This window comes from Pyrgilauda ruficollis, unplaced genomic scaffold (assembly GCF_017590135.1).
Source record: "Pyrgilauda ruficollis isolate IOZ18807 unplaced genomic scaffold, ASM1759013v1 scaffold25, whole genome shotgun sequence".
Classification (NCBI taxonomy): domain Eukaryota; kingdom Metazoa; phylum Chordata; class Aves; order Passeriformes; family Passeridae; genus Pyrgilauda; species Pyrgilauda ruficollis.
The window spans coordinates 13,720,363-13,746,268 of NW_024523822.1; the positions used below are offsets into that span (position 1 = coordinate 13,720,363).

The 25,906-nt window shown below is 34.4% G+C and overlaps 1 protein-coding gene across 3 annotated transcripts in view; it reads right to left on the reverse strand.

The window, feature by feature from the left end:
• Positions 1-25,906, reverse strand: part of CSMD3 (CUB and Sushi multiple domains 3) — a 579,207-nt gene that overhangs the window by 240,385 nt on the left and 312,916 nt on the right. For all 3 annotated transcript variants that reach the window (XM_041470732.1, XM_041470731.1, XM_041470730.1), the window contains 3 exons: positions 11,538-11,720; positions 10,019-10,345; positions 3,130-3,324 (listed from right to left, as the gene is read on the reverse strand). In XM_041470732.1, the coding sequence (XP_041326666.1) occupies positions 3,130-3,324; positions 10,019-10,345; positions 11,538-11,720 (705 nt within the window). The remainder of the gene's footprint in view (positions 1-3,129; positions 3,325-10,018; positions 10,346-11,537; positions 11,721-25,906) is intronic.

Here is a 25,906-nt window from a genome sequence, read left to right on the forward strand (position 1 = left end):
AACAGTACATATCATTGTCTATATTATTCTGAACGTCTCCATTACAAAAAAATAGATTAATTTTGTGTTCTTTGACATAACTTCCAAGTTGAAGACCATGAATTGTTACACATTTGTCTGATCTTCATTTTTCTCAGGAGAACACCAAGGCCCTATATTAAAATGACAAATGGTTGTAAATTTGTTTTGGTTTCTTTTTTTCTTTTTTTTTTTAAGACATAATGTTCCATCTTTCCCTGCTGTGTAGGGAAAAGAAAGAGTTTCTAGAAGTTATAGAGTTCAGAATTCATTATGTTGCAAACACTTCTAAATATGCAGATGCATATCTCTTTTTTTATTCACTGATGGATTTAAAGTGGGTGCTTCTCACCTTTTATCTTAGAGTCATTTTTTCATACTACCTACAGTAAAAAATACCAGCCAAACAATACGTTATTTAAACTCATATTTAACTCAACAACCAGAAGGTTAACTCTAGAGCATTCATAATTTCTATATTTTATTGTATATAACCACTTTGAAATATTCATAATACATACAGAGCCTGCAAACTACAAAATATATTGACAAGAATAGGAACCAGATGGCCTTATTCTGAGCCAGTACACTCCATAGTTACAATACAGTATTACTAAATATGTACAAAGTTCCATATTCTCACCAAATTTTCATGACACAGATTGCATTTAGAATACAAAAAGCTCCAAACCTCTATTACAAAAAATATTCCTATGAATAGTGCATTAAAAATAATGCACACTGTAAGATTGCCTAAATTTGGAATGACTTCTCTATTTTATTTAGGAGAGTTTTGCGCTGGTTTTCCTTAAAGAAAATGTTTCTTATCTGTCCTCTGATTTTGGCTCTTGCAGATAAATATCAAATGGATTTTTTTTTGTTTGACTTTCACCATCACATGCTGATTTCCTAAACCCAGGAGTACTTCCCTTCAGAATAGCTGAGCTACTGGGCTTATCTTAAAAAGCCTTGTTTTTTAGAAAATAAAACTCTGCAGTCATCGTGCCAAACAATTGTTTCCCTAACCTTTTTTGCACTGATTTTAATCCCCTCTTCATTCTTATAGTCCTGTTTGATGGTTTTCTGACAGATTCATACCCAGTGTTCCTGTGTTCAAAATGAAACTCTAGAAATATAACACAACTAGAGGTGGTCATCAAGCAGAATCTCTTTATCAAACACAAGCCTGTGTCAAGTAGTAAAGGACAATCTCAGTCTGATCCAAGATTTCTCACAAAGTAATTTGTATTTATTTATTTGTATAGCAAGGTGCATGGGTTGAAATAGGAAATTTTCCTACGTGACCAGGCAAAAAGCCTTTAGGATAACAAGCCATTCACAGAAACACTAAACATCTTGTAGATTCATAGTTTTAGAAATGTTTTTTTGAAGAGCTTATCACTAATGCTACAGAATGGCAGGATATTAAGCCTTACAAGAGTTATGCAGGAAGACCAAGGTTAGAGCTTCAGCATGGGTACAACAGCACAATATTAGAACAGCTTATGGGAAAACCATCCATATAACCCTCTCACAGGAAATGAGGCACGAGGACAGGTATCCCAAACTCAAATTCATCAGGGAACAGCAAAAGCAGGACCCCTTCACTAAGGAAAAGGAGCCAGGAACCAGGAATGCTCACTTGTGCACATGCACATACACACACACACATAGTGCCTTCACAGACAAATCCAGTTCCACCTGAGAAAGCTGAACAGGACTGGATTGGTTACAGGAAAGGGGTTTGGTGACAACAAAGTGACTGTCTGAGCTGAAACAGAATCCTGGGCTGTGGGCAGGTCTGGGAGGAAGTCCCAGCAGAGGTTAGCCAAGATTGCCCTGAAAAACTAGTATGTTGACCATTTAATCTGACTAGATTATTAAATAGCTCCCTCTGGTATACTGTAATTTCTGACAATTCTGAACTGTAAGGAAAAATGCACATCAGTCACATTCCTAGTCAGTATGTGGAGCTTATGCCTTTGACTTGATATATATGACAATGAAATTATGAGGTATATGTAGAGTTTATATCAAACAGTTTATATCAAATATTTGTCTGTTTTACAGACAAATGTGTACACAGTCAATAAAACTTCTGAACACCCTAAGAGACCAAATTAAATTGTCAATTTAAAAATACTTCAATTTGCCTTCCTATTTAATTATAATTTTAAAAAATATATCTAATTCTACAGCTGATAAAAACCATCTAATTCAAATATACCTTTGTCTCAAACTTTAGGATTCCAATATATTTTCCACTCAGAGTCTCAGACTACCTGTGAATCATATTATCATTGTGCATGGACTGACATTTAAAAATATTCTTAGTAATTTAAGATTATAATGTAACATTAAAAATGCAAGCTTATATTTTATTAGCAATGTTGTACAGATACGTGAACCTTATGATAAACAAAAGATATTATGGCCTACCCTGTCCAGTGAAACTGACATACCTAATATCTGTGAAACAATAATCATTCATCATAGAAAGTAAATATGGATGCAAAGCATATTATAAGCAGTGCACTAATGTATTAAAATTGTTCAAATTTTGTCAGGAAGGCAGTTACATAATGAAAGTAAGAACTAAACTGTTGTTTACTATAAAAGCTAACAAACCAGAGATTATATTACCATTGATTTTTTTTTTTAATCATTACAAACAGCTGAAATAATTTTCCCCCTTTAGGTACAAAGATCCTCGAATACAAACAAGTAATGAAGCAAAGATTATATTTAAGAGTCAATTAATATAAATAAGTCAAAGGAAATATGTATAACCGTGTGATTTTATGTTGCTATGTATGGAAGTATTTAATTTCTAGAAAAAAAAATCAATTGCTAAAAGTCTTCCCCAGCCTAGAGTCACTGTGGACAGAAGAAACACAAGTACTGAAACAGAGAGCTAAAACATCTTAAGCAGTTTTAAATACCATAGCCAAAGACCCAGAAGAGATCAGCATTTTCATTCTAATGTAATACTGTATCAGCAATAACAGAAGCTTTGTGCTATTCATTTGCAAAAATCTCAACTTCATTTGGTGGCAATCTGAAATGCATTATATCAAGTTCTCCTGATTTAGAAAGAAATATTATACGTACCTCCACACTTAGGAATAGGTCCACTCCACATTACTTTTCCATCCACTAGCATACAAGTAATTGTTTCAGTTCCTTGTGTTTTAATAAATCCTTCTTCACATATAACTGAAATTGAGCTCCCCAGCTGAAAGTTATCACCAAAACGCCGAGCATTGATTGGTACTCCAGGATCTGGGCACTCATTATGTCCAAATGCTTTTTAAGAGAAAAAAAAAAAAAGTGGTAGAGGACATAGAACTCTTGCAAGGAAGATGACATTTTAAAGATTTTGTTTGTTAGTAAGAACAAACAATTTATATTAGGAAACTGAAGGGAAAAATAAGAAACAAGAACTTGCTTAACAGCAGAAAATGAAAACAGTATAAATAATTGCTTAAAATATGAAGTTAAACCAGCATGGAACTCAGCTTGGAGAGCTTGTTGCTGGCAGATTTCAATGATGGCTAAATTCTACTTTTCCAGCAACACTCATCCTATTTAATATTGAAATGGGACAGAATGTTCTTTCAGAAGGGCAGGGCAATCATTTATGTATGATACAAAAACTTTACTCATATTTTGTACATCACCATCACACCATTTGAGCCATACTGACCTTCAAGGGCTTGATCCTACCACAGTTAATTTTGTTTCCTGTATTTAGAGCTGGTGAACAGTGAAAAAAAGGGTTATGTTGGCTGAAGAAAGAAAACTTGAAACTTTGAACATTTCAAGTTTAGGTTTGGATAAATTGAAAAAATTTAATTTCCCTGTATACTTGCAGATACTATGACAAAGACTGTTCATGTCTTTTAGTGCAGAATATACCTTACTTTTGGAGAAGAAAGACCATCTTCCTAACAGAAATTAGCAAAGTCATATTTATATCATTATCATTAAATGATATGTAGCAGTTAGTTATTGTATTTTGTTGTTTTATTGATGAAGAATACTGCACATGTATCTCATATTTTTTAAATGTTGATTTTTCAGTAAGAACAAATATCCACCTTCTTTATGTGTGATGACTGCAAATTGTATCTTCCTAAACATGTTTACATGTGGAGACATCAGAAACTACTAAGTCCTTAAAAAGATGATTTTCACTTTTTTCCTCTGCAGTTTTACTAATGTGGCTGCTAGACAAAATATATACAAATCCCCCTAGACAAAATATATACAAATCCCCTAATGATTTTTTTTAAAAGTAATATCTCAATAAGTTACTAGAAAGATTTCTCAGATGTTCCATTACAGAGGTATTTTAAACCATAATAACGGACAAGAGAAAGCATTTATTTATCGACATTTTGACTTGGGCACTGCCATATATATTGGGAATGAAAATAGTGCTTTCATTGAATAGTTGTCTACCATTTAAAGATTGCATTAAAAGTGATGCAATCCCATACTTTTTCAGAGGAGTTACAAAAACTTTTCCAATTCTTTGTTCACAGTCATCACTTTTAGGGAAGGCATTGATTGTCTGTTTTTTTTACTACTTTCAGACAACCCAGAGATAGATTTTCAATATTGTTATCTATAAATGTAGATAAATGTTGACTCCATGTTTAGCTTGTTTGTGTGTGACACCAGTTTATTAAGGTTGAAAAATCAATTAATTGCTCTATATTTCAGCTCAGGAAATGCTGCCACTGCTGCTCCTATGTGATCAATTTTACTGCATAGAATGACTTTGAGAGGCAAGATAGTGAAAGACAATCTGTCCCACCAACAGCAGTCACTTGTAGCTCAGCCTGGCTACAGTTATATTATTCAATGAGCCAAATTCCATCTGCTGATATTTCTAAAAAGCTTCATGGTGGAGCTGGAATATTAAACACTAGCCTTAGGCTGAAAAGAAAAAGAACATATGGGTATATGATTAATTAATATTTTACTTGTTAACAACAAATCAAGAAAAGTTCCTTATTAACTATTACACATAAAGAGGAGATAGAGTTTTCCTGGCATTTATCTTCATCAACCATCATGACTGTACAAGTACATAAAGCAATATCTGGAAAAATGTAAGGAAATATCACAGATCAGAACAATAGTGATATTCTGCTATTAACTCAGAAGCATATTAAAATATGCATTTTGCATTAAGAAACAACAACAACAACAAAAAAAAGGGAAGCAATTGCAGAGATCTCAGGAGATAGGAAGGCAGGTCACTAGCTAATCACAACTCATGCCATCTAAAGCCAGTTTTGAAAGGTTCTTTCAAGTAGGACTAGAAAGGAACGGTCCACTGGCACAGTTAATCGTTTTGGTGGATTGCCCCACCAAGACTTTCAGCTGGTAAGTACAGCAACAGCTTTGAAGTAAAGATAGTACTTTCAGAAGAAAATATCAGAGAAAAACAAAAGTTAAGGGAACATAAAATAATAACAATATATTTCATAATAAAAACGATTGTGAAAGACTATTTAAAGCCATGTAAACAAGTGGCAGCTTATACCATCACACAGTACCATCATACAGTACCATCACATGTAAACTCCTACTTTTTTCTGGTACACTACACTCTGAAGAGTTCTAGCTTGAGAAGTACTGAGACTGAAAAAGCCTTAACAGGAGCAAGTGGCAGGAAAAATGTGTTGCTGTGAACATACTCTAACACAGCAGTAAACCACAGTAAATCAGTTCTTAGATATAAACACATCATCTGGGATTGTCCTAGTCTTGGTCCACTGAGCTGAAATTACTGGAGTAATGAGGCTGATGTCAGAGGCCCATAGTTTAACCTTTTTCAGGCTGCTATGTAATTCATAAGGTTTATACTAGCACAATTAAGCAGCTGTAATAAAAACAGTAACAAAAAAATCAACATAATAAGAAACAGCAGGTCATTCAAGCTTATTCAAAGATATTTGCCCAGAACTATACCCCAATGAATGAGGAACAGCTCAAATAAGTCCACAGCAAGCATAAATCAAGCAATCTGGAAGATGCTTTCTACCTCAAAATACTCATCCACCTCAGGCCAAAGGAAGGTTAGCATGAATCTGGTTTGTGGAATGCCAGCCCATGGAGGACCTAGCAACTTCTGAGTTTCCTCTGCATTAACTCCTTTGTCACAGGAAGTAAATATTCATTCTCTGTCACATGGCTTCAGTTGTCACACTGCATTTTAAGTGTGCATTTCATCTGTTCTAACATAAGTTGGAAATCTACACTGAAGCAAAGAGGCTATATAAATTTATTTCTTGTAATTTATGTGACTATATTCAATACTATGTCTAGCTCTGTTCTCCATAATTAAACAAAGATAAAGTGGGAAGCATTCATAAAGGAGTCACAAATATGATAAAAGGCTCATACTTTCCTTGAACTGAGTAGTTCAATACATATAACTTACTACAGGCAGGATTAGGTGATGACTGACTTTATAAATACCGTAACAGGCACCAGAAATATCATTAACAGCTCTTGGGTTTGGATATAAAGGGGAAACAAGGAATCAGGTGTAAATATGCATTTCCATAGCAACCTAAACCAATGCAGTTTTAGGCTGTTATGTCCGTGTGTTCTGTTGCACATAGTGAAATATTTTTTTGCCTCCTTTTCCAAGCAGAAAATCACAGCCTTTCAGTTCCTATTCCATTGCTTATTGGAACATTCTCTGTATCATCCATTTTCAAGTCACATATTTCTATGATATAGTCCCAAAATTTAACTAAATAGGAAATCTTTGTTAGACTTAGTGTAATAACTCAAAGATGACACACCTGAAATCTAATTTTTTGCTTAATTCCAATAAAATTTAGATGTATGTTCAATTTTACTGGAAGATGAGTAATTATCTGAGACCAAACATGTTTCTGTAATAAAAATAAATATGGCATTGAAATATTTTCTGAGAAATACCATTAAATAATCAGGTTACATAATAGTAACTCAGTTTTATCTTCTCCATTCTACACCTCAAAAACATCAATGAAGTTTTTGGGTTTAGTTTAGTATTTACGTTACTAGCCTACATTCTTATTAGAACAGATTGATCAAGACATACTGTTTCTGTGATATACTGTTACTACTCTTGAAAGGGGCAAAAAGAGACTGATAGCTTTGGAATATATCAACTGGAGAGTTAGCAGAAAACAGATATTTTTAATTAACTTTGGTTTTACAAATGCTAAGACAGAGTGAAATTCTATTCACTCCTTTTTTATCATCTCTTTTGGCCTTTATTTAATATGGAAAGATTACTTCTATAATTTATCAGATTGAAGCTGTCTTTACTGAAGAAATAGTAGACATTATTTGGAGATATTGTTGTTTTTGTAAGCAGATTTTAGCTACAGTGTTTAGCAAACACCTGCACAAACACACCCAAGAAAAGAAACAAAAATATAAATGTATTAAACCGCTCAAATGTGTAAAACACTTTAAATTCTTTTTAAAGTTAATTTGTTTCATTATATAACAGGTGAAATTAATATTGGACTGTTGCTTCTTATTAAAATTGTATCACTTGATACTATTGGTGCATAATTTAAATGACATGATCAAACTACTACATGCACAAAGAAATCTGCAAATTTTTTAAAGAAGCAGAATTTATCTGATAAGTATATTTCTATGTAGTTCAAAATAGAAACTAAATATAAGGAGCATTCCGTGCTCATCTTCTCCATCTTTCATTTTCACTGTAAAGTCTTCATTAACTTACCTATATTTCATTCTAGTTGTGCAAAACGGGGTAACTTGAGAAAATCGACTTATACACAGCCCTAATTTTTATCCTAAAAGACTACCTTAGATCCTCCAATAACTGGTTTTGGTTTTATCATCACTAAATTTAGGCTTGACAGCATTGAGCACACCACAATGAAACTTTAAAGTAAAGAGAACTGTTTTAAATGTTAAAAGGACATGAGACAAAAGAAAATAAAGAGCAAATGTTAAAACTTCTGTAAAGAAACATGGATTCAATATCTCATTTTCATTATGCCTGATTTCATATTTCAGTAGCTCTGAATAACCCCTGACTTTCCAATATTTAGTTACAGTGCTGAGATATGTAGCTACCAGTCAAAGGTTAGTATGGAATGGTGACTGGTACCTATAAAAACCAGATGGAAGATACCACACGTTCTTCATGCTTACATTCTATATTTGTGATTTGTGACAAATGATCTGAGGATGAATCAGAGGGCTGCGAGCAGAAATATAAAACAATATCACAAAAATAATGTTTACAGAATAATCTAGTGTCAGTTTATCTCTTTCCTATTCAGACATCAATGTTTAATGTAGATCTTAATGAATAATTCTCTGAAAGACTGACAACCTAAACCAAAACAAAAATTAAAAGAGCAAAAATAAACATGGAGAGGTGAAAGATGATGTAAGAAAAGCAAGCAGCCACAGGGGAATTCAGTCCTTGAAATTTTGTGAAAATAATATTAACTTTTAACATTCATTTGAGAAAAATGTGGAGTCTGGGTCTCTCAATTACCAAGTTCTCTTAATCTCTCATTTCCTTTTTGATTTAGAGGGTTAGTTTAGATTTTTAAGAGTAAAAAAACCTAAACAACAAAGTTTTTTTTTCATACAGTCCAGCAGGTCACACAGGGAAGGAGAGATGTTCTCTCCTTCAAATCATGCTTTTGTATATTCTCTTAAATCTCAAGCAAGCCTCTGGAATTATACATACTCTCAGATGTTAGGGAGAAAGACAGAAATGGGACTAATTACACATGACATCACATTTTGGAAATATCAAAAGATTTATTTTATTTTGCTTATTTTTTCCTGTCTGTTGGCATGGGAAACTCTGCTACCCCTAGCATCAGAAAGAAAGAAAAAGAAAAATCCAAATTTCCAGATGTGGGGGGATTGATGAGGTGGAGAAGCTCTGGTTGAAGAGTACCAATGCACCCCCTACTAGATGCTCTTTTATTCCTATCACGCTCTGCCCACAGCAGCAAGTCTAATACTTCAGGATCCTGCTGGAGTGGCAAAATTTAATTTTGCATACACTCCCAGGAAAGTTTCACAGTGTATCTAGCAATTATTCATGCTGTGGCCTTGCATCACCATGTCTGCACTAGCTGGGAATATATCCTGTCTGGATTTTAGTATGGAATAAATACCAAATTACTTGGTAACAATGCAAGGTAGGCAGCTCTTCATATGTGTTTCAGAAGAAATGTACCAGTTTTGGCAGCAAAAAGATGAATAAATGCTAATGGTATTTAGTACTGGAGAGGATATTTGATATCACCTCCAATTATTATTATGTGGTTAGTAAGTAAGAAATGCAAAATAGCAAAAAAAAACCAAACAAAACAAAAAACAAACAAACAAACAAAAAAAAAAACAAAACAAAACAAAAAAAAAAACACCCCCCCCCAAAAAAAAAAAAAAAAAAAAAACCCCCCCCCAAAAAAAAAAAAAAAAAAAAAAAAACCACCAAACAAAAACCAATTCTGTTGTGGTTTGACTGATCAAAGAGCTCCTATGGCTGCTCACTGAACTGCAGTGACTAGGAGATAACAAAGATTGCAGCCATCCGCTTCAGGATATTACACATGTTCACAGCTGAACATATGAGTTTTCAAGAACAGTTTTGTACAGGTAGTGGTGGTGATTAATATTATGTGGCATTGCATTGTCAGCAAATTTCATAAAGCTCTCTTATACAATTTCGGATTGGCCTGATTTGTCAGTCTGCCAAACACTCCTATCACGATGATCTCTAAAGCTATAAATGAGAACAATAGGTGTATTTGCAGCCCTAGCACAGTATTTGAGCAATGATCCAAACACCTATATTAGGAATTTTTAGTTACTTGAAGCTGTATTACCATAGCATCATTTTTAAATACTTAAGCCTATCTCCTAGACTGTATGTTGAAAACAAAACCAAACACACAAAAAAAATATGATTACTCACTGTTATAAGTGATGTTAAATCCACGTCCTGACATTGAATGGTCAGCTTGAAATTCCAGACGCAAAATATGACCATTACTGGTAAGATGGGAAGGAACTTCAGCACCAGTAAACGTTCCAATTATGGGGGAATCTACAGAATCACCATCTTTAACTGCAAGGAAGTCAAACTGAGATTCCAAGTCAAAGTCATTAAAGGAGAGATGAATTCGACTCCCAGGATCTGAAATTATTGTCCAGATACAGTTTAAATTATTCCCATATCCCTCTGGATAATCAGGTGAAAGAACTGTTCCCATCGGTGCAGTGAAATTGGAAAGACAAGGAACTGCCAAAAAAGGGAGAAATAAATTAGATAACTGCATAGAACACTTCATTAAAGACTGTTTTAGGACTAAGTTTTTGCAAGAAATCTTAAAACTTGCTGAGTACCTCAACTGAACAATTCATTATTTGTGGTGATATGTGAATCTGGAAAGAAGGTTGTTTTTTCAATATTCATATTTCCCTCCTCTCAATAAAACTACCTCTCAAGCAGAGCCCACAAGAAATAAAGAACGCATTTGTTGCATTGGAAATCCATGGCAGTCCTTACAATTTACCCTTGATAACAATCACCTGGCACCACTTATTTTCTCTTGTAGGGAATTGCTTGGATGAGCAGACCTCCCACTGAGCACATTAAAGGGGCAGAAAGTCAATAGTGCCCTTATCATTTGTTGTTCACACAGAGGCACAAGAAATTAAGAAGCCTCAAAGAGACGAGATGTTTTGTTGTTATCAGGATAACATATTATATTCAATAAATTCAGCTGAGCCATATTAAATTGAGTTGCAGAGATGAAAGCAACTGATTGCACTCTGAATATATTTGATCCATACTATTTAGTGGAAAAGTTAAGAAAGGTGCTGCCACAAATAAGTATCACAACATTGTATATACCTATGCTATATAATACAACTTATGCTATATAAGAAAAATGCTTTACTTATGCTATATAAGAAAAATGTTTTCCTTATGCTATATAATGCTACTGGAAGAGAGCTATAAATACTTATGATAATTTAAGTGCTAAGAGTTATTTATATAAAATACATGGGGGAAATGTAAATAATTTAAACTCTTGATTTCAATTCAGTGACTTCTAATCTGATGAAATATATTAATTTTTAAGACTGGGTATCAAAATTGTATCATACATAATTTACATCATAAAATCAACAGAATCCTACCAAAAAAAATCCAATAATAAACCACTATATCAATGCACATAAAGGGAATTGCGTTAAGACTTGGTATAAGAGGAAAAAAAAAGTCTTAGCAGTTTTAGAACCTGTTCCTTGGCCATGTACATTAGGCAAACCTGCCGAGAAAAAGTAAATTCATCCTGTCAGGAGAGTTAATAACATTTTACTAACTCTAAAATCAATCACACAAATAATTACCCATAATTATTACCCATAAGTAAAGCTTATCATAATGCCTTAAAAATAATAAGAAGAAAATATGTGGTACATACAAATACAGATTGGTATGTTTGCAGACCACTGGTTGTTTTCTTGGCAAATGATAGATTTCTCTCCAATTAATTCAAATCCAAACTGACACTCAAACCTTAAAACATCACGATTAGAAAATCCGTCCCCTTCTCTAATACCATACAATGGTGTTCCAGGATCCCCACAGCTTTCTTTTTCAATTTCTGTTGAAATAAATAAGGAATTTATTTGTAGAAGAATAAAACAAACTTGCTGCACGTACATGATGACATGTAGAAAATTCTAAGCAAATTAAAATGATCTATATAAGAACAGCTGTCAAAATGCAACACTGAATCTGATTCTATACCCCAGGTTCTTAGGGAGGAAATTCTGCATATGGAATCCCACCAGGGGGAATGAGTGAGTGGTTGTGTTGGGCTTAACAGTTAAACCACTACAAGATATTAGAAAAATCGAAACTCTTTGTGTTTATAAAATACTTGAGAATTAAAGGATATGAGGAAAAGTATTTCTGCCCTATTTTATTTCATAAAATTTTTAATAATAATATCATTAAGTAAAATGCTGCTACTAAACATGAACTCTTAAAAGAGACCAGTTCCCCACTGTGTAAACACTGTCCATGTTGCAATGCAGTTCAAACTGAGGTACTAATGACATGGCATATAAGGGAGTGGTGGCACCAAAACCATTGCCCACAGTAAAAAAGGAGGCTAAACATAAATATATATACAAATTTATATACACATACATTATGTAAACATATGCAAAAAATAATTTCTCTATAGTAAAATAACATTTTACCTCAGTAGTCTCAACAGCAAGGAATCTGAATGATTACTAATTCAACAAATATTAGAGCTATGATATTCTCTCAAGCTGCATCCTGTTTTAACTTTCAGTGGTTACAGGCATGGAAGAATCTTCTAAAAATCTACATGTAATGGCAGCAACAAACATCACCGTATCATAGTTTAAGGTTTTCTCTTTAAAGGTCTTGAAGCCTTTTCTCTTTTTCTCACATTTCCATATATGATAGTTTGAATGCAAGGTAAAAACAGAATAGCAAGTGTTTTGATTTTAACTCAAACAATTTTTCTAGGGTAATATTTTGATTTCTCAAAGCTTTCAGATATTAAGGTTCTAAATACAATTAAAATGTGACACAAAGCAAATAAAGAACATTCCATTTTAACAAGAAACTGGAAAAGACATGAAGATTATCTAAAAAAATACTCCACAGAGTTTTAAAAGGCTTTATTATTCTCTTTGGGTAAAGAAAACTCAAAAACAACAAAAGAAAACCATCTAATAAAAAGCACAAAAAAACTATGAACACTTCTTTTTCGTTTATTTGTATTTTTTTTCAAACAGTTCTAGGAAAGATTTTATATAATTCATTATTATAAAAGAAAAAAAAACAAAAAAACCCAAAAAAACAGGTTCAATGTATCCTGAAATCACAAACCTGAAAAAAAAAAGTTACCACTTTCCTGAAGAAACAACATAAACTATCCCAAAGTACACACAAAAACTCACTCTCCTGTCTTCAATTTTCCTGGGACTGTTAATGTCAAACCTACAGAACTGCTCAGTTTTTAACTGCCAAAGAAATACAAAGTTTTCCTAGGCTGTCCTGTTAGATTATCCTAAGGGTCTAAGTCCATTCATAATTCATTTGGGAAAACAAACACATTCTATAAACAAATGTATTCTATAAACTACCTTTCCAGCAAGTGACTACATCATGTAACTTACCACAGTTTTCTCAAACAATATATTCTAGGCAGTAAATGTATTTATACCTACTTCAATTTACTCTCTTTTGGGGTTTCTATTCATATGTAGCTAGGCAAGAGATTCCATGTTTTTTTTCTCAAATTTGAAAAGATACATAGCTGATCAAAACTATCCCCTTCAGGACTTAAAGGAACTGTTCTGCATTCAAAAAACTATTAGGCAGAAGAAAATCATTTACAGGAGCTAGTTGGAAAAAAATTCTATGTGACTGAGAGATTACATCCATAGTCTTATGCTGAATTTGCTTTCTTAAACAAAATCAAGTGGAACAAAATGTTGTATGAATAATGGATTTAAATTAATTAAATCATCCCTAAACCCCATTTGTATTAATTTAAATTTATAGCAAATATTTCCTTCATTACTTTTAAAACTTTGCTGGATGCATTGCTTGCAACACTTTTATACACTTTCTAAATTTTGTATTTGCATCAGTTCATCTCTGAATTTGAAACAGACTATTTCTGTCATTACTTAGTTTTCCACAGGAGCAGAAATGATTTGGTTTGATTTTCTGTTTTGTTTGGGGTTTTGTTGCTGTTTAGCTGCTTAGTGGATTTTGGTTTGTTTTTTTTTTTTTTTTTTTTTTTTGTTTGGTTTGGTTTGGTTGGTTTTGGTTTTGTTTTTGTTTTTTAATAGAAGTGCAAATACTTCTTAGATTTCTCTGGAGAACGTCAATAAACTTTCTTTAAAACAGAGAGGAAACAACCAAGCTGCTTCCTGGGCTTTTGTCACATTTTAAATACTCACATTTTAAATAGCATGATTTTAGGAAAGTGTATTAATATTTACTTGAATTAATATTTATTTTAATTCACTAAGGAGTAAATTAAAATTACATTTTTTTACTGCTAGATCTACCACTTGTGTTTCTGCTTCCCTGCACTACATATTTTGTTTCAAAAATTCCTAAGCCGTTAGGTTCAGATCCTGACAGAGCCTCTCTTCCTGAAAAACTCATACTAGTCACTCATTGTAAATAATTCATTCATGATAAATAGAAATAATTTACTGTTGTTTTATGACAAGCAGAAAACCAGTAAATTTTCAGACAGCTTAATTATTAATGCCATAATTAAAACATAGAAATACTCACAACTATAAAATTGGAAATTTCAGTGTGAGGCACCAAATAGTGAAGAGAAAGAGAAGGTATAAGAGCTACTCTTCTGGAATATAACTTGAATGCCTGTCAATAAAACTGCATGTAAGTGTCCATTGCGTAGTGTATTTGTTGGACTAAAATATTAGTAATTATAATGATCCCTTCCATGTAATGCAGATATAAAAAAAAAAGGTGAAATTCACAGCAGAAATTGTTAAAGAGTATATTTTAGTTTAGAAACACATTTCTATAGCATATCAGTGTAAGTATTTGGAATAAGTTTATTATATTTATCAACCACCTTGAAAAATCAAAAGAAAATTTGTTGGTTGAGCACATTTTTGTATTTTATTTTATATTTTGGTTACTTTGTAGTGTTACATATTGGTTTTTGTCTCTTATGATTCATTCTGCTTTTTGAGATTTGCAGATTGTTATCTACAATGCAGTGGCTAGGATGGATATTTGTTTTCCTGTGATCACTACCACTGTGATACAAAAGATAAGTATTGCTATTTGTGCCTAAGGAAAAAAACCAACAACTTATGAGAATATTATTTCTGGTAAATAATCCTTATTTCCTTTGTAGCCTTATAAAAAGGGAATATAACCTCTACCAATAAATAAAATTGTGTTAACAATGAATCAGGCATATTCTTTGGTTTTTTAAGTTTTTTTAGATAAAAAATAAAATCCATTTTTATTTTCAGAAAATATTTCACAAAGAAAGACATTAACAGTAAAAGGAGGGATGATTTCTGGTGATGTTAGAAAGCTATCTGTTTTTAAAAGATGAATTCGGGTCGAAACTATTTAGGACACAGTTTGAAAAAAGCAATTATCCTAAAAAAATCTATACAGTTAGCAGTTTCACAGCACTGAATTAAATTAATAATTGCCAAAGTATTCTAACCATAAACATCTAGAAAACATATCAGGTTAAGGGAAAATAAAAGAATAATATAAAGAAAATTAAGACAAAATTTCCTTTCATTTTAAATTATCCTTAATCTATTTTTATATACCTCACTGAAAGATTTTGCAGATTTCTAACCAGTGATGTACTGAAGGGCGAGCCCCAGGCTACAATAGCCCCTTGTATAGCAAGATAGGAATGGGGTTTTTTTCTTACCCTTCTCTTTGTGTGAAGGACAAGCCCATTTTGGAGGTGACTAAAGGGGGCCTTGGGGAAAAGAAATGGTCACTTACTACACAAATGCATTTTGACAGAAATGCACTGGAGTTAGGGTTTGAAGAGGTAGCTTGTCTATCTTTACATTTCTGTGACTCAAGAGTGAATAAAAGATAAGAATGGGATTCCTATAAGGAAAACAATTTTGAAAGAAAAGAGATCACTGGTACACACTGGAAAAGTGCAATACTGAAGACTCATTATCACTTCAGCAGAGATTCAAAATATGTAGTCCTTCAGGGAAACACCAAGCAAGACCAACTTTAACAACAACTCAGAATAATGCTCATTATTTGTTTTACTGACTGCATCAAAGGAAAATATGACATAAAACTAGATTGGATTAGTCATTAGTAAAAGAGCATTTGAATTCATTACATAGTATTTTTTGAAACAAAGAATACTGGATGAACTAAATACTAGTATTTGAAAAGAAAGTTCAACTATGTAATTCAAAAAGATAAAACTTGCTGTTTGATATTTGAATTTTTTATGCAAAAGCTACAAGCATTCACCACCATATATTGACACACTGTCATTTTGCAAGATAATGCGTTAAAAATTTATGTAATCCCACTTTGAAATACCATGGTATGTACAATTTACATACACATTACTGAATATGTATATCTAACTTAGTTGTGAAATTGTTATGCTTATGTTCCCAATGCAGGATTTTCTTATTCAAAAATTTAGAAACACATACCATCATATATTTCACAGAATCACAGAACACAGGTAAGGCTGGAAGGGAGCACAGTGAGTCATCTGGTCCAACCTCCCTGCTCAAGCAGGGTCATCCCAGACATGTTGCCCAGGATTGTGTCCAGACAGTTCTTGAATATCTCAAATAAGGGAGGCAATTTTTGTAACTTTTTCTTGCAAAGGCCAAGGAACCAGTGTTAGTATAATCATCTTTAGGTTTGCATGCCAAGGTTTTGATAGTGGAAGGACTGTGCTCATGAAAGGGACCCATGGTGGATCACACTGAAAAGAACTGCAGCCTGTGGGAAGAGCTCACATTGGAGAAGTTTGTGGAAGACTGTCCCCATGGGAGGGACCTCATGCTGGAGAAGAGGAAAAGTGTGAGGAGTCCTTCCCCACGAGGAGGAAGCAACAGCAGAGACAGCATGTGATGAACTGACCAGACCCCATTCCTCTGCCACTGAGAGGGATTATTTCTCATTATACTACTCTGATTTTGATTGGCAGAAAATTAAATTAATTTCCCCAAAGCAAGACTGTTTTGCATCCCATGGTGACTGGTAACTCTGGTCTTATCTTGAGCAATAAACCTTTTGTTATGTTTAACCTCCCCATCCTGCTGAGGAGTGGAGTGATAGAGCCACTTTGGTGGGCACCTGGCATTCAGCTGGAATCAATCCAACATATCATCTATTTTATCCTGAAAATTCTAACTTAAATATTAAGGAGAAAAGGCACAGAAAAAGCAGAAATTGGGAAAATAAAAACTAATAACTTATGAACGAAGAACATACGCATTTCTCAATGAAAACCAGGATAATAAATAATGTAAATTACACCATGTGTCTTCATAGTATGTATACTGAAAAAACATAATCTTAAAGATACATAGCAGACAAACAGTTTTGGATTTTCAGCAGTCTTAGATGATTCTTACCAATTTACATAGTAATAGATTGGAGATTAGTTACATTTATTTGTAATAGGGTTTAAATACCTGTAAACAAACAGAATTTTGAATCACCTAACAGTCCTTCTCCTAAATATTATAATATTTGTATGTACCTTCAAATAAAAGAAATACTTTTGTGTGTTACCTATTACTGTTAAAGTGTGAGTATCTTTATAAACAAAGGATGGAAGTTAATTTGTGAGAGAATAAAATGTCTACTTCCATGTGATTTTCAGTTGATTTTAAAGGTTATCAATACCCTTATTTCCTTCTAATGAACCGACTTTTATCTACAGATTCAGTGTCTTGGGAGATTCAGATCTGTAAACGATTTGTTTTCACCTTAACCACTATTTTTTACCCAGAACTAGTGTGATTTTCTCACCCTCAATTCTGACAAGAACAGGTTTTATATTTGTTTTATATTTATTTTCTTTTCTCCTTTTTTATTTGCCTAATAGATAGGAAAAAAGGAACTTGTCTAATATGTAGTGGGGCTATTTTTTTTGCATTTGTCAAGTGTAAAGATAGGGAATGAATCTTGCATTGTTTTTAAATACAAACAGAATGGAATGATGCCTATAGCCAAACTATAAGAAAACTCCATCTGTGCCTGACTGCTCCCGGTGAGACACCGTCGTAGGTTAAGAAGGAAGTGAGTTTTTTGGGAAGTTGTGGTCAAACCAATCAGTGCTTGGATTTGAATATTGGCACCTGATTTGGCCACTGAAGGTATGGACCACCTCTGAGAACACAGGGGGTTAAAGGCAAGAACTGCGAAGAGAACTCTCTCTTGGTCCCGGTCCGTGATGAGGTCAGAGCTCCCCTGCCCAGCGGGGCTGGCTGGGGGAGGGGAAGCCATGCGGCCGGGTGAGGTAGGCCGGAGCCTTGGGCAGAGGAGAGGGTGAAGGCCTTGCAAGATGGAAGGGTGGAGGAACCCTGAGAAGCATTGGGCCTCCCCCTACCCCCCGGGAGAGAGATTGATATCACGGACTGGCAGCACGGCTGGCCAGAAGTAGAAGCGGGGATGTGGTTCGAGAAGGTGCCCGGCCGCTGTGGGAGTTCTGGGCAGACAGAGGCAAAGATTTTAACCCCTTTCTAGAATGATGGAAATCTTACAAATCCTGATCCTCCTGAATCAGAATGAGGAGAGAGAAATAAAGCATGAGGAAATGACCAGGTGTGATGAAAGTTGGTGCATGTGAGAGATGTCTGAAGAAGTGGGAGGAGAGGATGGAGTGGCCTTGAGCTGGACTCTTTCTTGTATGGCCATGGACAGACCCATGTTTTCCCTGTGACACAGAGACGGCATTTAGGGGGAGGCAATGCTTTGGAGCCAAGAGTGAATCAGAGGCGTGAACAGAGATGGCTGAGGAGGGTGTGGGATGCCCTCTGTCTTCAGTGAAGAGGAAGATCTCTGTTCACAAGTGCCCTTGGGCCCAGGGGGTAAATTTGGGGGGGACTGGTGTCCTGAAGCTGAGAGACTGCTGCTTTTGTTGGAGCTGGGTGGGGCATCCTTAAAAGGGGAACCCTAAAAGCAGTCCTGGTCCATGTGCAGTGGTGAGGGAAGCAGTCACGAGGGCAGATGCTCTCCGGGCAGTGCCACGAGTGACATGGAAACACAAGAGGTTTCAATTGTGTTTCTGAGGGAAGCCTATGATGCAAGGGGAGACTCCTCTCTCCCTGATGGACTTGAGGGTTGATTATTTGAGGGGTGATGATGGACTGAAAGTTGACTATCTGAGAGATGGTGACGGGGTGGAAATCTACTATGTCATTTCATGCTGTGGAGGAAATGGGGGGAGGAGGAGGAATGTATTTGGAGGGTTTTCATTCTTAGTTTTGTGTCTGTTCCTTTTTAGATGCTGTAGTTAATAAAGTTTGTTTCCTTTATTCCTAAGTTGGAGCCTGTTTTGCTCTGTTCCTGATCACATCTCACAAAAGCCACTAGGGAAAGTGTATTTTCATGGGGGCACTGGCATTGTGCCAGCCTCAAACCATGACAGACACCCATTAGAGTTTTCCTGTGTCCTTCTACAGGGGAAACAGGTATGCAAAGGGAGGAAAGGAGATTATGAGGAGGATTTAAGCATACAGTATTTCCCTGTATGAATTCATGAGATGTTTAATCTATAATGTGTTATACAGGACAGCCATTCAAGGGTACAGGGTCAGTTCTATTCTGCTAAAATTCTAGGGGGAGAAAAGAAATCTATAAAAAAAGAGTTATTCTTTCCCTACTATGTAGGTGGTGATAACTTCCTTTGCCCTTGCTGAATTGTGCCAATTGTCAGGGTACTTCTCATTTTCCTGATCATATAAATTGATGAGCCAGAATGTGAACATTTCACAAAGAAAAAAAATTGGGATAATTAATTAAAAGAGGATAATTTTTCTAATGACACTCATAGGAAAGTCAGATGAAGATCCTCTGAGAATGAAGTAAGAAAAGCATGGCAGACACCATTAAAAGTAATACTGCATGTATATCACAAACACTAAACATTTCTAGTATAAAGAAAACAAGTTACAGCCATTCTTCATCACAACAGATTTTTCAGAGGGACAGCAGATATATCGGCATAATTTTTATTCCAGAATATGTCTGAAATTTTCTATTACTAGCATAATATATTTCATAACTACATTGTGTTATATATTTCAGGTACTTATAGACTTTATGGATATACATATTCCTTCTCTTCCTATTCAGGACTGTGTTCCATATCTAAAGTTGAGTTATTTACTAGTCAGCCAGAAATAAGATGGCCTGGCTAGTGAATGAACCCCGGGGGGCTTTAAATAATAACCACACTTCCAATAAAATAAGTTATTCTCCTAATTTAGGTTTAGAAAATGAACTTTTATGTAGAAGTCTACCCATACAAACAATTTACTCACACCATGAGACTTCCCATTCATATAAAAAAATGAACAAAAACTGGGGTATTTCCTAAATTTCTGTTGAAATACTGCTAAATCACAGTATCTTATTAATTCTATATTTGCTTGCAAAAATAGCTGGTATTTTATCACTTATAAAATTTCAGTTAAAGTTGTGAGAATTAGCAACAATGTTTGTATTTCATCTATGCTGCCTCAAGAGATTTCTGTTGTCTTTATTACTATATTGTCCCAAACCCTGTCAGTATGGTCGTTCACTTTCAGTCATATTGAAATAATACTTGCTTTATTTCAGTATAATTTTGATGTGAAGATGCATGTCAAGAGAGACATTGTGTTCTTCTCAAACTGCAGTGTGTATATGTATCTTTACATTCCTCTCTGCCCGTTCAATCCCCTTTGCTTCCCAAACACTATAGCTTTTAATCAGTCACACCTTTCTTCTTCAGCTAATCTCCCTCTACCAAGAACCTAGACAATGGGATGGAAGGAGGCATATTATATTTACCATCATTATGCAGCTACTTCAATCTGGAGAAACTACATCAGGGAATAGTTAACTAATTCAGGATGACTTTTTCTCAATGTACATGACTTTAGCTGGACCAAAGATGGATCACTGAATAATTTGGAGAGCCTTTCATATAATTTTTTACATTTAAAACTTAAAATGCAGTTTGACATTCTGGTGTGCTATATCACATAGTTATACCTCAAAAAATAAAGTCGTTTTGTTAAAGAGAGAAAATATCTATGAATTTCAGCAGTTCTCCCTTAGTATAACTTTTAATAGCAGACAACTACATTATTAGCTTTCCTTATGGAAGTATAGGCAGTAGGCACGGTAAAGGAAGAATAAATGGAAAAATAATAGCAGGGAATTTTATCTAAGTCTGCAATCCTTTACATAAACAGTTTCAGTGCGAATACACAGAATATCACTTAGACCAGCAGTTATTGCTTAACCTGTCAAAAGGAAAAAACAATGTGAATGGTAGTCACCATATGCAGAAATGTCTGAAATAATTTTCAAGGTAGCATTAAGACTAAAATCCATTTATTAGCAGTTACACAAATCCTAAAATTTCTGTGCTTGAATTATCTTTATTTCAGTGGTGGGGTCTTTCTTATTTTAAAATAAGACTTTTTCTTCCATAGACTAAATAAAATGTAAGCATGTTGTTAATCATCCTAAAGAAATTGAGCGGTAGAGAATGTGGTCCTTTGATGCTTACAAAGTATTTTAGGTTATGATAAGAACATGCTTTAATGATATGAGTAACAGGAATCTCATTTGTGTCATTGATGATTTGACTAAGGCCTTTCACTCCACTTTAGAAAATCTTTAGGAAAATAAAATGTTTCACTGGACTAAATAGCTTCCTGTCCAACTGTCAGTATGCTTTTGAGGAATATATAAATGAAAATGAACTATATTTTTCTGGCAATATGGGAGTCAGCATTGTACAGATAATTTTGATCCTTTTTCTATAAATAGTGCTCTTCTTTTTTATTTTTAATGGTAAATATGTGCAGATAGAAGTACTAACCCAAGACTGTTGAAGCTAATATCAAGAATGTATCTATGATACATACAGAGTTGATCTGTGACAACAGTGAATCCATTTGCAGCTAGTATATTATCTCTTGACCCTTTCAAATCTATTGATCAAGGCAACCTGCACCAGCTCTGCAACTCTTCTTTAATGCAATCAATAAATTTGTCCTCTGATACCTTTCATAATGTTTCCATGTTCTGAATATACATGTCACTATAGATCACTACCAAGGTTTTAATTTGGTAGCAACTTTATTGTCACTTAAACTTTTTCAGTTTTGCTGAGCTAAACATCTAGTCAGGACGTAAGACTGTTAGTTCCACCTTGCTTTTGCCTTTTTTCAGAAGGTGATGGAACACAGCAGACAAGGAAAGTCTCTAGAGAAACAGTTACCAAGTCTTATTTATGTGTCTTGTTTTCTTTCCCAAGCTTCTGGTCCCATGAACCTTCAACCTACTTCTTTCTAGTTCAATCAGTTATTCCCTTCTGAGACCAGGCAACTATATCTTTCCAAAAGGAGGCTACAACAGACTAAAACCAAACACACAAAAAAACCCCAAACCCAAAACACAGAACAAATACTGTTCTCTGGCAAACAAACACACACACACACACACACACACACACACACAAAATAGTTCCCAGATCAACTCTATGAACACAAAGCAGAGTTTGCTCCAAAAGTAATTTAATACATTTGTACTAGGCTTAGACAACAAGGTTTTGGTAGTCAGGGGTCTGCAGAAGTGACCTCTGTGAGAAGAGGCTGCTCCCAAGTTGGACAGAGCCAGCTCCGAGAAGGACCTCCTTCTGGTCAAAGTTGAACCCACCAGAAACAATGGTAGTGCTCTTGTAATAACATATTTAAGAAAGGGTAAAAAAATACTGCAAAGCAACTGTGACAGAAGATCAATAAAAATATGTGAGAAACAGCCCTGCAAACATGAAGGTCAGAGAAGGAAGCAGAAGAGGCGCTCCAGGTGTCAGAGCAGACATTCCCCTGCAGCCCATGGTGAAGGTCCCAGGGAAGCAGGCTGGCTGCCTGCAGCACATGGAGGTCTCTGCTGGAGCCTGTGGATGACCCCACATTCCAGCAAGTGGATAAGCCCTGAAAGGATCTGCAGCTAGTGGAGCAGTCCATTCCGGAAGGACCACAGCCTATGGAAAGGACACATGCTAGAGCAGCTCTAAAAGAACTACAGACTATGTGAAGGACTCCACACTGAATCAGGAAGCATGAGAGGAAGGAGTGGCAAAGATCAAATGTTATAAAGTGGCCACAAATCCTATTTTCCATCTACCCTTACTGCCCAAGTAAAGGAAAAGTTAGAAGAGGTGGGAATAAAGCAGTGGAGTCTGGGAAAAAGAGGAGGTAGAGGAAATTTTTTAGTTTTGTTTTCACTTTGCACTATCCTACTTTGTTTTTATTTGGCAGTAAATCAAATTAAACTTCTTTTAGTTGAGTCTGTTTATCTATGACAATAACGGGTAAGTTATCTCCCATTCTCATTTCAACCCATGTGTTTTTTCATCTTATTTTCTTCCCTTGTTCTGCTGAGGAGGGGGAGTGGGAGCAGCTTTGTGAACACATTGCAGTCAGCCAAGGTTATGCAGCACAGAGATGCATATAAATTTCATCTAAACCCGGCTGTCGAATGTAGACTTTTTCCAAGTTAGAAATGGGATGCTCTCACACCCCCTACCCCCCCAAAATAAAGTAATAATAAGAGAGAGAAACCTCACTAGGAGCTCTGATAAGACTACAGCTCAGACTAAGCTCTTGGGGATTTCAGTTTCTGTAAGCTAAATCCTCTTAAACGAGTGAGTAAGCCTATGCAAATCATAATTTTTCAAACTGAATCTGGTGAGATATCACCTTGCCAAATTTCAGGTCACCGACCGATTCAATGTGAAGAAAGTTAGAACTTACCAAAAAAGGTTATCAGGGTTTTTTGGGGTTTTGTTTTGTTTTGTTTTGGGTTTGTTTTTTTTTTTTGTTTTGTTTTTTTTTTTGGTTTTTTTTTTTTTTTTTTTTTTTTTTTTTTTTTTTTGTTTTGTTTTGTTTTTTTTTGGTTTTTTTTTTTTTTTTTTTTTTTTACTGGTCACAATGAAATGCATTTTCCTGAAATCATGATATTTAAAGCTACTATGTGTTTTGCTTGAATTTACTCATAAGCACTTCAAGTGAAATAGCCACTGAGTACAGATAACCTCAGCCCAAAAAACCAGTTAAAGTTCAGAGTTTCTAAACTGTAAAGAATAATTAAACTAGTTCTTATCTTACCTAGGAAATTATGATTCAACCTCAAAGTAATGAATTTGTTTTGCCAATATTATGTTTTATTGTTTCACTCCTATGGTTAAAATATATAAATTGGAGAAAAAAGTTTATTTGCATATGGATGGGAGAAGAATAACTAAAATTTAGACAGGAACTTCCCCTCTACACCAGGAAGATTACTACTATGATTGTGTGTCCAATCTGTAATATTAAAATAATGGAAAAATGTCAATGTGATGATGAGAATAGATTTTTCAGTCTGTGTATTGAAATAGATTTATCTATAAGTTGCACGTGATCTACTTTAAGTGCATATTTGCACACGAAATAAAAGTCTAAGAAATATCTAAAGAGCATGACAGGAAAGTGTTGCATTCCAAATTGCATGTACATCCAATTTAATATCAAATTTTTAAAGATAAAAATCAATAATGACTGAAACAAAAAGTGTGGCTGCTAAATTACAAAGATACTTAATGGATGGTTTAATGCTTTTCTAAACTATAAGCTTTATATCAACTACAAGACATAGAACATAATCACATAAAAAAATATAGAAGCACCTCATTTCTTCTTCCTGTTGTTTTTTCTTTCTCATGTCCACCCCCTTGCTGTACTGAACATTACTGACAGCTTCTACAACTTGGAATATAAATAGCAATATTATTTATTGAAACAAAAATATAAGAGAAATTAGGATTACAGAAAACGAAGGACTGATTCGGACTGATTCAAAGCATATTCAGTTATAATAGTTCATTAACATTTTAATTTTCCTTGATACACAATACAATGTATTTGTTTTAGGTCTAGTGAACTAATTTTTCATAGTCTCTATTAATGGCATTGCCATTAAATCTGATAAGAAAGAGAAAATACAATTCATGTAATTCAGGAAATATCAAGATAAACCATTCTATGTTACTAAAAAAAAATTGGATTTAAAGGACTTATGTCAAAGCACTTGAAGATACAATCATTTTTATTTGAATTGTGCATACATCACTTGATAGCTGAGTTGAAAGGATTCAAGCAAATGACAACGGGAATAGCTGATGGCCATAAAGTTTATTTAGGCTGCCTATTACTATTTTAATTTACTTATGAAAATAAAATACAGATGATGAAGTGAAAAAAAGTGAAGCTAAACAGCACTTAGAAATCTGTTATCTTTCTCAGAAGCTTCCTTGATTTTGAAGCAGTGATAAATATTATGAGTCAAGAGAGCAACTATAGCTTCTTGTTTACTGTTTCTGACTCAAAGAGCATGATTTCCTGGCAAGGTAGTTTAACAGTCTCAAACACCTTGGGCCACTTCTGCTGTAACACTATGACTACAGCATGAGTTTTCCCCACAAAGTAGATGGAAATAATTATAGATTTATTATTCCAAGTGATATGCCAGCAAATAAAATACACCTGGGCCTCAGCAAATCAACAAACTCTTAGAACACAACAGCAATTATGCAGCAATTATTCTCATTGTCAGAACTCAATGTTCAACCTGAAGCTGATAAAAATTGCTGTTTACTTTCCAATCTCATGCAAGACCTTAGCTTGCACTGCCTTTATAATCTGCTCATTTATACTATCATATTTAGGGAAAGTTTTTAACTAGCATTACAGGAAAATTTTATCATGAAACACTTCATTATTGCCCTGCCATAAATGGTCAGAAGTAGTACTTCTGTCACTACATCATCTACCATGCTATAGTTCCACTTTTCCATGCATTATATTCAAAAGAGCCCATAATTTCAATGATTCAAAGATCACCTCCTTAGTACTGGACAGTTTCCTGAAAATAAGAGTTGTTCCTGCAAAAATGTCACTATGCTACTTTTAAACTAATGCAGAGACTGAAAACATCACAAGACATTGAAAGAAA